This window comes from Syngnathus scovelli, chromosome 8 (assembly GCF_024217435.2).
Source record: "Syngnathus scovelli strain Florida chromosome 8, RoL_Ssco_1.2, whole genome shotgun sequence".
In the NCBI taxonomy this organism is placed as follows: domain Eukaryota; kingdom Metazoa; phylum Chordata; class Actinopteri; order Syngnathiformes; family Syngnathidae; genus Syngnathus; species Syngnathus scovelli.
Window position 1 is genome coordinate 14,516,532 of NC_090854.1, and position 14,448 is coordinate 14,530,979.

A 14,448-nucleotide genomic window follows, 5' to 3' on the forward strand; every position below is an offset into this window, starting at 1 on the left:
TTGGACCAGTGAAATATTTTGTATTATAACTGAATATTTTAATTTACTATTTAATTGCCTTTCAATTATGGCACAATGTTTTAGAAAATGAAATGGTAGTTACATATTTCTTCTGTGAGGTCATTTCAGGCTTCTTGCTGCCCTCTGCTGGATGTATATTGCAGACATACACACACATACACGCAGAAACAGGGCTTGGATTGGAACAATTTGTGAACTTCTCAATGGTTTAAAACTTTATTAAATGAATTAAAAAGAAATAAAAAGTACAATGCTAGAGAGGCTTTATGAAGCGGTATTCTGACAGGATATAAACTGCAGCACCCTCAAGGCCGTCGCCATTTCTCAACCGATTATAAAAGGTTTATTTTTTGCAGTACCCATAGCAGCATGTTCTGGATTGGCTGAATCTTCACTTTTTTTGTAGCCCCCAAGAACCCTGAACAACATGGATGGGTGGATGGATGGATGGATGGATGGATGGATGGATGGATGGATGGATGGATGGATGGATGGATGGATGGATGGATGGATGGATGGATGGATGGATGGATGCATGGATGCATGGATGCATGGATGCATGGATGGGTGCATGCTTCTTTCTTTTTTTCAAGCTTGGGAAACCTAACTTGGCAAGGTAGCTATAGCTAACTAACTGAATTCACAGACATCAATGCAAGTTAGCACTTATGAACATTCATTTAATGTGCACATTTTGTTTGTTTTCTTGTTAGCTTAACAATTGTAAGACTACACAGTTTTGGTTGTTTGGTATGTGTGTTATACTCACATATGAAAGCACGTGACGGCATTAAAATTAATCCGTAAACTACTAACTTACATGTAAATCCCTTTAGCCTTCAAACGCTGACGTCAATTGGAAGTTATAATCATCTTTAAACTGTAGTAGTGAGGGTTGTGGTTTAATTATTTAATGTCACTTTAATGTGTGACTTTGCACATTGAAGTGTGTGGAAACGGTCACACCCGGCGCTCGATTGCAAACCAGTACGTACATCCCTGGTTGAAAATAAAACTTTTTTGTATTATTGTGTTCTAAATAAAATATTCTTTTATATGAAATGATTTGGCAGAAATGTAAAGTTTAGAGGCTAAATAATAATAATAGTAGTACAAAGTAAGTTGTTGTTATTTATTATTATTATTATTATTATTATTATTATTATTATTATTATTATTATTATTATTATTATTATTATTATTATTATTATTATTATTTGTTGGCTGTTGAAGATCGACTGGACTGGCATTTTTCAATGTTTGGTATTATTTACTGGTTAATTATAGGGCATATTTTGATTTATTTGGAGTGAGGGGTCAAAAGCATTTTACAACCATGCTGGGCGGAGTCTTGCTGGGGGGGGGGGGGGGGGGTTGCACGCCCTCCTACCAGCTCCCGCCCACCGTGTCTGTTTATAATACAGATGCGCCCCTGCCATCAGCGAGGCAGCAGAAGGCAGGACGACGCATCGAGCAGAATGACGGCTCCCGGCAACACCTACGACGTGGTCGTGGTCGGCGGAGGAATATCTGGTGAGGAACGCGTCACTTTGACAGTTGTTTCTGCTACAGATACACATTGTTTTCCGTTGCAAGAAAGTAATTTGGCTTGTGGTGTGGAAGGGACAACTGTTGCACCGATGCTTTGCATATTACTACTGTGCCTCTACCAAAACGCATGCAAATGACGTTTTATGCACCCTAAGGTTATATTAGGTGTTTGATGAGCCGCAGTAGTTGCAGAAGAACGGCGCCTGTTGAGTAAGAGCTAATCATCCACACACAGCAGACTTTGCATTACATAAGAGCAAGAGGAAAAGGGGTGGATGGTGTGTTGGGGTCTCTATCCTTTGGTTTGCCTGCCTGCCTGCCTGCCTGCCTGGTTGCTCAATTAGACAGACTTGTCATTGTTTTGCTGGAGGACATTTTGCAGAAAAAAAAAATGGCAGCAGTGTGCAAAATAGCAAGTCTTTCATTCGTGATAAGTGCTGACTAGGTCATGTGACAAGATAATATGAAACAACTCATTTTATTTGTATTTACATTTATTTATGATATTATGATATTCTTTTTTTATTATTTCATACCACTGTTCTATTTTAAGTATTTTTAAAAAGTACATTATTTGTATTAAATTCATTATTCTTTTATTATTTGACTTTTCGTATTTTATATAACTAGACAGCACAAAAAGTAAGGATTTTTTGGTAGATTGTTTCTTTAGAATAGTAGATTTATTATCTTATTATGTTCTATATTTTGTAATTGTAATTAGTTCATATCACTGGAATATTTTTAGGATTTTTAATAAGTATATTATTGTTTTTTTTATATTACACTTAGTATTCTTTTGTCAAAATGGATACATCTCTGGGAATGCCTTATAGCTTATTTTACTTTTTACAGTTTATTCCTTAAATTTATCAGTGGCCTCAGTAACATGTGGAAGAACCATACACAGCTGCAACAGCCCTGCATGTCTTCTTGTGTGATACCATCCCATTCTTCACAATTTAAAAACGTTTGCTTTAAATTATAACAAAATAATGCTCTGATTTATTAGACGCTGTCAAAGTTTTTAATTAAAAAAAATATATTATTATTATTTAGAAGTGGACAAAGTGCTATGAGAATGATTATGGTTGTTGAAATTTACTATATAATGTCCAGAACCCAAAACCCAACTTTATAAGCCAAGACCAGTATAATAAATACTGGAAGATGACGATAAAGTCTTAAGGTTGTAATTTTTAAGGCTCTTTTATTGGTAGATTGTATGCAATATGATTTGATGAACTGTAAACGGTGAAATGAATGCAACCTGCTTTTGGAGTCATGCAGGCTATTTAGTGATTCTCCAGACGATTCTTCAAAATGACAGGATGACAAAACAGCAGTCTGCTCAATTTATTAAACAGGGCTAGACATTGCTCGGTGCAGCAGAAGACTATTGATCCATACTTCTATTGTCCCCTGTATGCCAATTGACACATGTGCCTCATTCCTTCTGATATGAAGTAAAGACAGAACCTGTATTTTCAATACTGATTATTTGTAATAGTTATGATGGTGAATTATGGAATTGCAACATCTGAATGAATTTCCATGAATGGTTCCTTTAGATTTTTATCAATTGGTGAGTTAGAGTTAGGTTAAACATTAACGGAACAATTCATGTCTTATCTTAGAGTCAACATTAGCATTATTTATCATACAAAGTGGTACAAATACAAAATACTTCATCATAATGAACGGTAGCAAAATCTTTCCCATATAATACATATTTGATGACGACAACCAATTGCTATTGATCAGTATCAATACCAACACTGGTATCGATATTATTGATATTTTATTTGGTCCGCCCATCACTAGTCTCCAGCACAGATGAAGCAAAGCACATTGCTTTGTTTTATGGGTTGTTTTCAACATTGGCATTCCGAAGGCACAGATGCCGGAAACGTGTTCTACAGAACTTGATTGGTTTTGACGATGGGCAGCAGTTTGAAAGCATATTACCGATCCACCATCCAAACACAAGTTGAATTTTGTCTTTTTTGAGCACAGCGTTTGGAGAGACTTTTGCAGATGATTTGTGCCTTCAGTTTGCGATTATGCAAGATGCATTCTTTGTGTTGTCAGTTCTTCTTGGCCGACGCCCTCTTTGGGAGTCAGACGAAGACATTTAGGTCAGCGTCGCTTCAAATTCCAGTCAAGTGTACGCAACAAACGGAGGAGAAACAAGACAATTCAATAAGGCGAGCGTCCACCTCCTTGTGTGCCAGATTAGGCCCTTGGAACAACATCATTTGTTTACACGTACAAAACCATCATTGTCAGCTCAATGACCATTTCCCTTCACACTTGAAATGCAATTGTCCTTTTGCTGCTGTGCGCCTATGGCCAGAGGTCCCTCGGGGGTTGGGATGACTTTTACGACGTTAAAGACCTGTGACAGCCACTTATCACAGTCAGAAGGAGGGGAAGGAAGAAGCAGAGGGAAGGAACTTCATGTTCCTGCTTTGTGTCAGAAGGAAATCAAAGCTAAGAATGTGGGCCGGAAGCAGAGTGTCTGAAGGGATGTGCAAGTGCAAAGAGGATCTAGGCAGGGGCCTTTCTATAGACGCCCGTTTGTGGCCCCGGGCAGGAAGATGAATAAGCAAATAAAATTTGAATAACAAATAGCCTAAGCTAACAACACTGGAAGCAAATTTCACCTACATAACTCTACAAATTAAACCTGTAGTATTTAAAATGGTCAAAACACAACCAAATAAAGAAGAAAAAAAAGGTCGATTATTTTTTTTATCATTAAAATCCTCATTTGTACCAGCCTGTGAGAGGACGGTCAGGATCCTCAATCAAAGACGTGAGACTCGAGAAGAATTCCAATTGGCCCATGTGGATCAATCCGGAGCCTTTCAGTATCATGATTGAAGAGGCCCACGCTTCTAGGAAATTGTTTGTTTTTTTTTCTTGGAAGAAAAAGCACACACAACATTTTATTTGATAGACAAGCCACAGTTTGATGCATTTTATTTCAATTTATTGGCTTTACGCAGCTAATTCTACTTTAGGAACTATTTAGCCAGTTGGTTTCAGTGAAATCAGAGAACATAGCCAAAGTAGCAACATGATATCCCAACAATAATTAAAGGAGCATTAAATAATGACAAACAATGTCAACAAATCAACATGATTATGACCGACACATTTCGTTCTCAAAGACTAATCCAGGAAAGTGGAGCAAAGTACCATAAATCCTTTTTCCAAATTCAATCCTAAATCTCAGAACAGATGACAGCATCAGCTCTTGAGATCTTAGACAATAATTGCAAACAGATCTCACAATAAAAGAAAAGATTCAAGTGGGGAGTTAAACAAGGATAGCCTTATAGATGAAAGGATATCAATGATGGAAAATTATTCCAAATCCAACTGAACCACAAAGAATCACAATAATGCAGGTCATTGTTCTCATCTTTTATTGGTCTGAAGAATGTAAAATGGGAAGAAGGTTTGGCAAATGGATTATAGTTAAATAGATAAACAGGAAGCATAAATGTTGGGATCAAAACATCAATTATCAAAATGATCCCACGGATATTTGTGATTTTATGGACCTTGAATAAATAAATGAATCAATACAATGTTGTAGGGCGCTCACTAAAGCTTAATATCTAAATAAAGAAAATTATTATATCCATAAAGTCCAAAATATTGAGGCTGTCAGTTTGATACTTTGAAAGCATTTGTTGATATGTGCATGTGAATTCTGATGATGAGTGATAACGATTTCCTGACAAATTTGAACCTCCTCAGTTTAGAACCCAAACTCACTTTCTGATTATTTCATCTTTCTCTTCATAACTGCCACCTTTGTGTGCCCCGTGCATCATGAGTGTACTCAAACTACCCAGCCAATCCGAAAGATGAAAGCTTTTACTATCATTTCTGCCTTTCGTCTTAATGCACTTATTTTGTGCCGTTTGAGGCTTACTCTCAGTGTTTTCTTTTGTGTATATCAGAAAAGGATAATACGAGGTTTGTAATCTAATCAAACAAGCTTTCTTATCAAAGGAAAATCCAAATAAGAGGCTACTTTTTCTTTGTCCGCCTGATGGCTGCGGGCATAAACAAGTGATGCACAGATGCTCTTTGTTACCCAAGACAGACAATGACCTTTCCCAGTCTGGCACAGGTAATACCATCACTTTAATAGCGTTGTGAATTTGCGAGGGCTACTGCGGCCATGACTGAAGCACAGACAATCTGAGTGTTTGTCTAAGAAGGAGCCGCTAGTTGCTTTAATGCAACTTAAAGTATGTTTCAAGTCATATAAATCTTTCCAGACTCAATGTGGCTTTATGGGATTTGGAGGCAGAAGGATGGAAGTGAATTCAGGCATAAAGAAGGATTTTATCACTGAAGAACAAAGGAATCAGAATGCATTTCTGTTCCTTAAGTTTTTATCTTAATCTTCTCAAAGGTAATGATTTATGTATGTTTCCAGGACCAAATTGTCAAGAAAATGTAGCAAGGCTGGCGATAGCCAAAGTTTTCCAGCTAGGGCCGCACATAGTACGACAGCACATCCGTCACATCGTCCACACATCACTATTAATATTAATAAATATAAAACACGAATGATGAATGTGTTTTCATTGTCACACAAGTTAAAATAGAAGTCAATTAATGAAAAACAAACCAATAAATGAGTCTAAAGTTAAATGACCAAGCTGAGTTGTGTGTCTTACGGTACTAAAATCAATAATAAAACTTTTTAGCTGAACTTTGCTAGCTAGGGATGGCACATAAATGTGGATGCTGCAATTTTATTGTTTTATGTGAGTGAAGAGTTAAGTGAGTCTATTTATTAAGTGTTGCATTTATTATTGAAAAACCCCAAAAATTTCAAGTCCTTGCTAAACCCTTTTGGGCAATTGCGTCTTCATATTCAACCGTACGTGAGATCTGGTCATTCCAGACAGGAATATACAAAATACTTTTTCCTCAACTGTATTTGAGTTTATGAACGCTGATGTTTAATTTTGTAAATTATTGGTTTATTCCTACAATTCCTTTTCAAGTTTCCACGTTTGAAAATGTTTATAAATCCCACACACGTGTACAGACTCACTATATGTTTTTTGTACATTTGTATGTGTGAGTTTTCTGTTTTAAGAAACACAATTCCGAGTTCACATGAACTAGCAACAACACCGATGTTGGTATGCACTCCAAATCAAAACAAATGTCCTCGTCTGACATTCTCCAGTACCACCCAACCAGACACCGTGTGTGCGTGTGTGTCTGGGTGTGTCTGTGTGTGTGTTTTCCCACGCCAAAGTTCTTTATGACTGAAGTCAGAGTGAGAAAGGCTGCTACAGAGTGTGAAAACCTTTTCTCCCATCACATGACCAAGTAGTCATCGCTATGGTTACCACAGGTCCACAAATTTGAAGTTGGAATATAAGTCAGTTAATCCTACTCCTTTTAATCATATTGTGAGACCAACGAGAGAGATTGAGATGAATGGTCAGAACAAGAAAGGACCGGAAGGGCAAAAGTACAGGGAATGAGCCGACTGGTCGGACAGAAGGGCAAAAGGGTGAGGACAACAAGACTGGAGAAGCTTGTAAGTGGAAACAAGAGTCTAAAACAACACAAAGTATGATAATAAAAGCAGGACTGACAACTTCATTGTGAGTCAAATGAACACAATTTGTGGAGATAATCTCCTCCTTCACGCTTTGCTCTTGGTTGGGGTAAAAGCAGACTTTGTTGTTGCTGATTACGTCTTGTTCCTTTCCCAGGGTTGAGTGCAGCCAAGCTGTTGCTGGAGAGCGGACTGAGCCCCGTGGTCCTGGAGGCCCGTGACAGAGTTGGTGGTCGAACGTTCACTGCGCGGGTAAGAACCACAGCTCCTGAGATTATATCAGCCTAAGGACTTTGTTGCTAACATGAAACACGGGTTACTGCTACCAAAAACCACAACGTTGTTAACGAAACTTAATAAATCAATTTAGAATCTTCTTATTTGGCATTTGCTTAAATTTTCAGCATAACATTTCCCAAGTATATGCTGACTATGAAAGTGCTAGTTAGCCCAAAAAATGGCCCTCTTTAAATCACTGTCATTCACTGTCATAAATGCATTCATATTATGTTTTATTTTAGAATAAGGAGACCAAATGGGTGGACCTGGGCGGGGCTTATATCGGTCCGACACAGAATCGTATCCTCCGATTGGCTAAGCAGTATGGTATCAAGACATACAAAGTCAACGAGCAGGAGAAGCTGGCGCATTATGTTGACGTGAGTGTTCAAATTTTCTCTTTACTTGGTTTTGGGGGGACAACACAGTGCATTGGTGATGGATGGATGGATGGATGGATGGATGGATGGATGGATGGATGGATGGATGGATGGATGGATGGATGGATGGATGGATGGATGGATGGATGGATGGATGGATGGATGGATGGATGGATGGATGGATGGATGGATGGATGGATGGATGGACATCTGATCTGTTGCCATAGAACCTTGAGGAGGTAAAGGTGACAACTTCTAGTCACCTAGAAGTACTTTCTAAAAGATCTTACACAAGCACCAAACAAACACTCCGTCCCATGTGTACTATTCTCCAGTATACGAGTGATGCTGATTTTTTGCCTGTGGGCTATAATGGCGTTTTTTTTTTTTTTTTTTTAAATTGTGTCTGAAAGGATTGCTGAAAGCACTCAAATAAGAGAGATGCCATCTTTCTCTGCTTCTCCTCCATATCTTGTTAGCATTGGGCGCTGCGCTGTCTTAACGCTGTTTTCTTCCTCCACATGATTCGATTTCATGCTGCTGCCATGTTTCTACCCCAGCTCTAAATCACATGACTGACTCCAAGTGTGTGTGTCTCGGCTGGTTATAGGCTATGTTGTTCAGGTCAGTGGATCATAATGTCAAAGAAAGACTTTGAAGCTCTGGCCATGTACACCACCAAACCGAACTAAACATTATTATTAGCATCAACATGCTATTGACACCATCCGCTGCGCGAGTGCGTCTCCCCTAACAACTATCGGAGTTGGATCCATTTGTAGCTGCCTGGCTGGTTTCCATGACAGTGGGCCCCATCAGATGCTCAGCGCTATTTCACACAGTATAGTGTTGTGCATGTGTGCAAGAATTGAATTTTGGTTGTTCTGCAGTAAATATTACTTGTGTTGGTTAAAGACATAATAGTTGCATTCTTAATTTTATAGCATTTGTGAATATATAGTGACAGGCAAGGCTTCCTACTGAAAGTAGCGGGGTGATAATATTTGCACACGTTTAATTGTTGTTTGCTGTTTTTCAATAAGGAAAAAATTAACATGTTAAATAATATTTAGAATAATAAATAGTCTTGTTTTGTTAGTGTTTTAATAAGTAGACTTTGGCCTGCAGTTTACAGACATTACCATATCTTTTTAAGGCTGTTCTTAAAGAGACAGTAGCATACTTTTAGTGACCTGGGAAACAATCGCTGCCCTCAGAGGTGCAGTGTGAAGTCAGTGGACTAATAGCGATTCAGCACGTGTGCACAGCTATTGTATAATCGGGGCTAGCTTTGCTAGCGTGGCCGCATTGCTAATCAGCTTTTCCTTGGCAGATTGTAATCCAAAAGGCCAGCGCTTGCTTTCCTTATCAGCAGGCTTCTGAGCCTTGCAGCTGTCAGCACTGCAATCTTTCATGTCACTCATTGGCTAGCAGACTTTTTATTATGCATTTTATCATCTTATTATATTTATATAGTGGGCTTTATCACTCAGTCTCCATTGCACCATCGTTACAAACATCTGATAATTAAGTGCTAGTCTGCTCTTTATTGCTATGTCATTTATGCGCCCTAATTTCTTCTTCATAAAGTATTCCCACAAAGCGCAGCTAACTGTAATGTACTTTATTTAAAAGTGTTTTGCAGTGTTACTTGAGTTAAAAAAAAGAAATTACTAAATTAATTACTATATCATCTATCAAAATGGATGCACATAAAATCCGATTATATGTCTGAGTGTAATAGAATGTTACGTCGGCCGCCATTGCACATAACAAAAGATGCTCTTTAATATTGCGGAGGAAGTTTTGGTTGGTGCTGCTATTTTGGTTATCAACGTAAATTGAGATCAATTGATCATGCTGGAAAAAAAAGATCATATTATACTTTTTACCGTTTTGTTTGACCTAAAAGCAAGACGTTTATTTAAGGGAAGTGTTTATTTGGCTAAGTGGAAGATGCAACTGTTGAATAATTGTGCCACAGCTTTATTAGCACATGATTGTTCTTTGGAAAAATGCAGTGTTGATCATTTCCACCAATCAACTTCCTGCCTTCCTCCTTCTCCCAACCGTGTTTTGCTGGAGTTATTCGCTTTACTATGCGATCAAATGAAACCTTGTAAGTATTATGATTGTTTTTTTGTGTAAAAAAAAGCACGCTTGAGCTGTTCCTAATATTTTGGTTAATGTAGCACCACCTACAGGGGATGCAGCCGTTGGATCTGTGTTGTCTTTCCGGCCAAGCGAAAGGCGATTGGCTGCCCTCTGATGTAGAAGCAGATGCTTGTGTGCATACTCTTCCCCTCCTCCTCACACGCTCGCCTTTCCTGTGTGAACGCTTCACTGCCATTGCCATGGAAACGCTCATGAACTGTTTATGGAAACAGACATTTCTGAACACTGTACCAAATCAATGTTTTCATATGCGACACATTTGTGTGGCGTAAATTTAGTATCCTGAGGTGGCATAAAAAAAAGGTTATGCATTTTCACTGGGAACAAAAGTTAAACATGAACACATTGAGTGTATTAACCTTTCCTTCATTGAACTTTCGTCACATAACCTTCTAATCTAAATGACTACATGAGTGTTGAGAAACAGGTCAAAAGTCCAACCTTGACAATAGCACAATTGTCATAAAAGTCATAAAATACGACACAATACATATATTGCTAAATAAATACATGTATATTTTTATTGGAATACCATGTCATAAATATTACTCCAAAAAACAAGGTTGAACGTGACCCAGTTTTTCTTCTTCTCTCGCTGACTCAAAAGATTTTAACAGCAGTTTACGAGGAGATGAAAAGGTTATTGTGTGAAGGCAGAGGGTAACATTTGATTTGATATTCAAAATATAAATGTATAATTTTTGTATTCTTTCACCACCTCTCATGCAAAGATAAGTGTTTATGGCAGTCATGCCCTTCAAACTTTCAGTGTCATTGTTTGCACACTGTGTGTGTGTGTGCGTGTGTGTGTGCGTGCATGCGACCCAGACAGTCAATAACAAAACCAGTCTGTTGTGCTTCAGTACAATAATTAGCAATTTGTTTATAAGTAAAGTTCAATCAAGTTCAAGCTGAATAGCCTCAACCTTAAGTACATTATGTTCACCTTACTCAAATAGATCCCTGGGTAGCATGCATAAATAATAATCTTCGTTCATGTTCACTTCAAATATCAGAATGGCACGATAAGCCTGTTTGCTAAGTATGTTGATAACTACAGTTGACGTGTGCTGACGACCTTTTGGCCAGGTCCCGGTTTGTAAAAGAGATTTCAATCTCAGCAGGTCTTTACCGAGTTAAAAAAAAGTGTTATTGCTCCTTTTCCTAATTTAAGACTTCAATGTGGAAAGGTTACATGGAATGGTATTAGACTAATACTCCAAAACTAAACTCTTCGTTTTATCTATTAGGGAAAGACTTACACCTTCAAAGGCTTCTTCCCACCCACATGGAACCCTCTCATCCACTTGGACTTCAACAATCTGTTCCGGACTTTTGACGCAATGGGCAAGGAGGTAAACGCTGGACCCACTTGCATCACCTCTATACTCTTCTATCCACATTAAATTCCCGTCAATTTGTTTCTCTTTTTGCTTCCAGATTCCTCGAGAAGCCCCCTGGAAAGCCCCCCATGCTGAGGAGTGGGATCACATGAGCATGCAGCAGCTCATAGAGAAAATCTGTTGGACCAGGTAACATCTGTTGGTTACATTTGGAATTCAAGTCGAAATATAATTCCAGCGTATAGGCACACTTTATTTACATTTGATGTTTTGGCAAGGTTAAAATTCTGCCATAAAAGTATGAGTTAACGCGAAATGGGCCTTGCTTTGTGTTCGAAGTGCCACCCGTCGCTTCGCCACGCTGTTTGTTAACGTGAACGTCACCTCCGAACCCCACGAGGTGTCGGCTCTCTGGTTCCTGTGGTACATCAAGCAGGCGGGAGGAACCATGAGGATCTTCTCCACCACCAATGGAGGACAGGTATGAAACTTAACCAATATTTATAGCTTTATAAGAATACCACGATATAAATGCTCTTCTTCTCCTGCAGGAGAGAAAGTTTTTGGGCGGGTCAGGTCAGATCAGCGAGTGCATGGCCAGAGAACTGGGCGATCGGGTCAAGCTGCAATCTCCGGTCTACCGGATTGACCAGAGTGGCGACATGGTGCTAGTGGAGACGACAGACAAACAGACTTACATGGTAACAAACTTTTTTCCATCATCATGTCACGCATACTGCAATTCCGGTCGGCATAACGCTTACATGTTATTTGACCAAAGCAGGTGAGTCATAATCTGAATTACAAATACAATAACTTTCTGTTGCACAGTCTAGTAATCCACTGGCTGTTTTTCCAATCTCCTCAGGCCAAGTATGTGATTGTGGCCACCCCTCCTGTGCTCAACCTAAAGATGCACTTCAACCCCGAGCTGCCCCCACTGAGAAATCAACTCATCAGTCGTGTCCCCATGGGCTCGGTCATCAAGTGCATGGTGTACTACAAAGAGAACTTCTGGAGAAAAAAGGGTGATTAAAATATGGGAGAGACAGCTCTTTATTTGCTTTGTGTGGTTTGCTTTTCAGCAATATTGGGCGGGGTTGTCTTCTTCAGGTTTTTGTGGCAGCATGGTGATCGAGGAGGAGGGAGCGCCCGTTGGACTGACGTTGGATGACACGAAACCTGATGGCAGCGTGCCGGCCATTATGGGGTGAATCAACTGTCAAATTTAATCCAAGATGGTTTTATTTGTCCCTAAATATATTTTAGATGCTGATTTAAAAAAATTGTACACTTCTATGTTTTTAGGTTTTACCCATAAAAGCTTGAATAAAATAAAAGCTTAAATATTATATTATTATTAATTTTAAGAGAATGTATTTTGTTTCCTTTGACAGCTTTATCTTGGCTCGCAAATGTAGAAGATTCTGTGGGCTCACCAAAGAAGAGAGGTAAAACACAAACGTGTAAACCACTTTCACTTATTTCCCTGCTGAAAATGATGTCTTGTGTTTAGGTTCAAAATGATCTGTGAGAGCTTCTCCAAAGTTCTGGGCACTGAGGAAGCTTTGCATGTAAGTTCAGACAAACACATGGAAGATCATTTAAAGCTCAAGTTTCAAACTCTGGTCCTTGAGAGCCACCATCCTGCACGGAGATGTTTCCCTCTTCACCACCCACTATTTGGAATCGAAATAAATCCGCCCATCAATGTGTGCCCCAGGCGATTCACTACGAGGAGAAGAACTGGTGCGAAGAGGAGTATTCGGGAGGGTGCTATACAGCCTATTTCCCTCCAGGCATCCTCACCCAGTTTGGAAGGTAAATAGAGAGAATAAACGAGCTGTGTCTGTGCTGAACTGCGGTTAAAGCTTCCCCGTGTCTTCCTTGCAGGGTGCTTAGAGAGCCGGTGGGCAGGTTGTACTTTGCAGGCACTGAGACTGCCACTGAGTGGAGTGGCTACATGGAGGGTGCTGTCCAAGCTGGAGAGAGAGCAGCCAGGGAGGTCAGAACTTTCCTTTGACACCTCCCACCCAGAGTAGCTGACAATTTAGTGGATAAAAGTAGGCTAAACTTTATGCCTACTAATATTTCATTGCTAAATTTATAATTTAGTTTTGCTTAAAGAGTGACTCGTCGAAACCACAGGGCTCTTTTCTAGGGCCCATATTGTTTTTCCAAATAATGCACATGATATCCTAAAATTCAATTAGTGTATGGCTTGAAAGAATCTCCGTTTTTCTGTTTTACGCTGAGCACCTGGTACCATGCTAACATCATTAGCATCATGAGATACCCTCTATATAATAAGATTGGCTGGCACTCCCTCACGGTCACCAGGGATCAGCTTGGCTTTGTTTTACAGATTGGAAAACTTCCGCCCTACTTTAATTCACTTTGATGCTGGAATACTGGAGCCTAAAAGTCACTTGTGAATGCATCCATGTCTCATGTGTCCCTTACACATCCCGTAAAAGACCCCATTTCAAGTTTAATGCTCTGCATACTTAACAGGCTTTGTTGAAATACTCTACAATTCTCTTTTTAAATGGTCCTTTGGCCTCTTTAGTCTTCTATCTATACAAACTTCATCCATCTACTGTCTTTTGATGTTACAATATTTGCAGAATTCTCAAACGCTGCTGGAAGAGAGTGTCTATAGTGTGTCTTCCATAAACGCTGTTTGCATTTTGAATGAACACTTGATTGCAGATTTATCACACCAATACAAATATAACGTAAATGCACAATGACCCCCAATTTAATGTGCTGCAGATTTTGTGCACAATGGGAAAAATCCATCGCAGCCAGATCTGGCAGACAGAGCCTGAGTCAGAGGTGAGGGGTCTTCTGGAACTTTGACTACAGTAAGTGACACATGTGATTGAAGCCCCGCCTCTTCTCCATCCCAACAGGATGTGCCAGCACTCCCGTTCGTCACCACCTTCTGGGAAAGGAATTTGCCTTCTGTCGGCGGCCTGGTCAAGTTCACGGGTCTCTCGGCCTTTATTTCTGTGGCCACGGTGGCTGGCATGGTTGCCTACAAGAAGGGCCTCATCCCTCGGTGTTAAATACCAGTGCTGCCCACTTG

General features: G+C 39.4%; 1 protein-coding gene across 1 annotated transcript; it reads left to right on the forward strand.

Annotated features, from left to right (window-relative positions):
• The first annotated feature begins 1,433 nt into the window (after positions 1-1,433).
• On the forward strand, positions 1,434-14,448 carry mao (monoamine oxidase). Its single transcript, XM_049727949.1, has 15 exons — positions 1,434-1,554; positions 7,338-7,432; positions 7,702-7,839; positions 11,265-11,369; positions 11,455-11,546; positions 11,697-11,838; positions 11,909-12,058; positions 12,226-12,385; positions 12,471-12,567; positions 12,755-12,808; positions 12,874-12,931; positions 13,081-13,178; positions 13,251-13,362; positions 14,133-14,195; positions 14,273-14,448. The coding sequence occupies exons 1-15, from the start codon at positions 1,446-1,448 to the stop codon at positions 14,426-14,428; spliced, it is 1,629 nt and encodes a 542-aa protein (XP_049583906.1). The 5' UTR covers positions 1,434-1,445; the 3' UTR covers positions 14,429-14,448.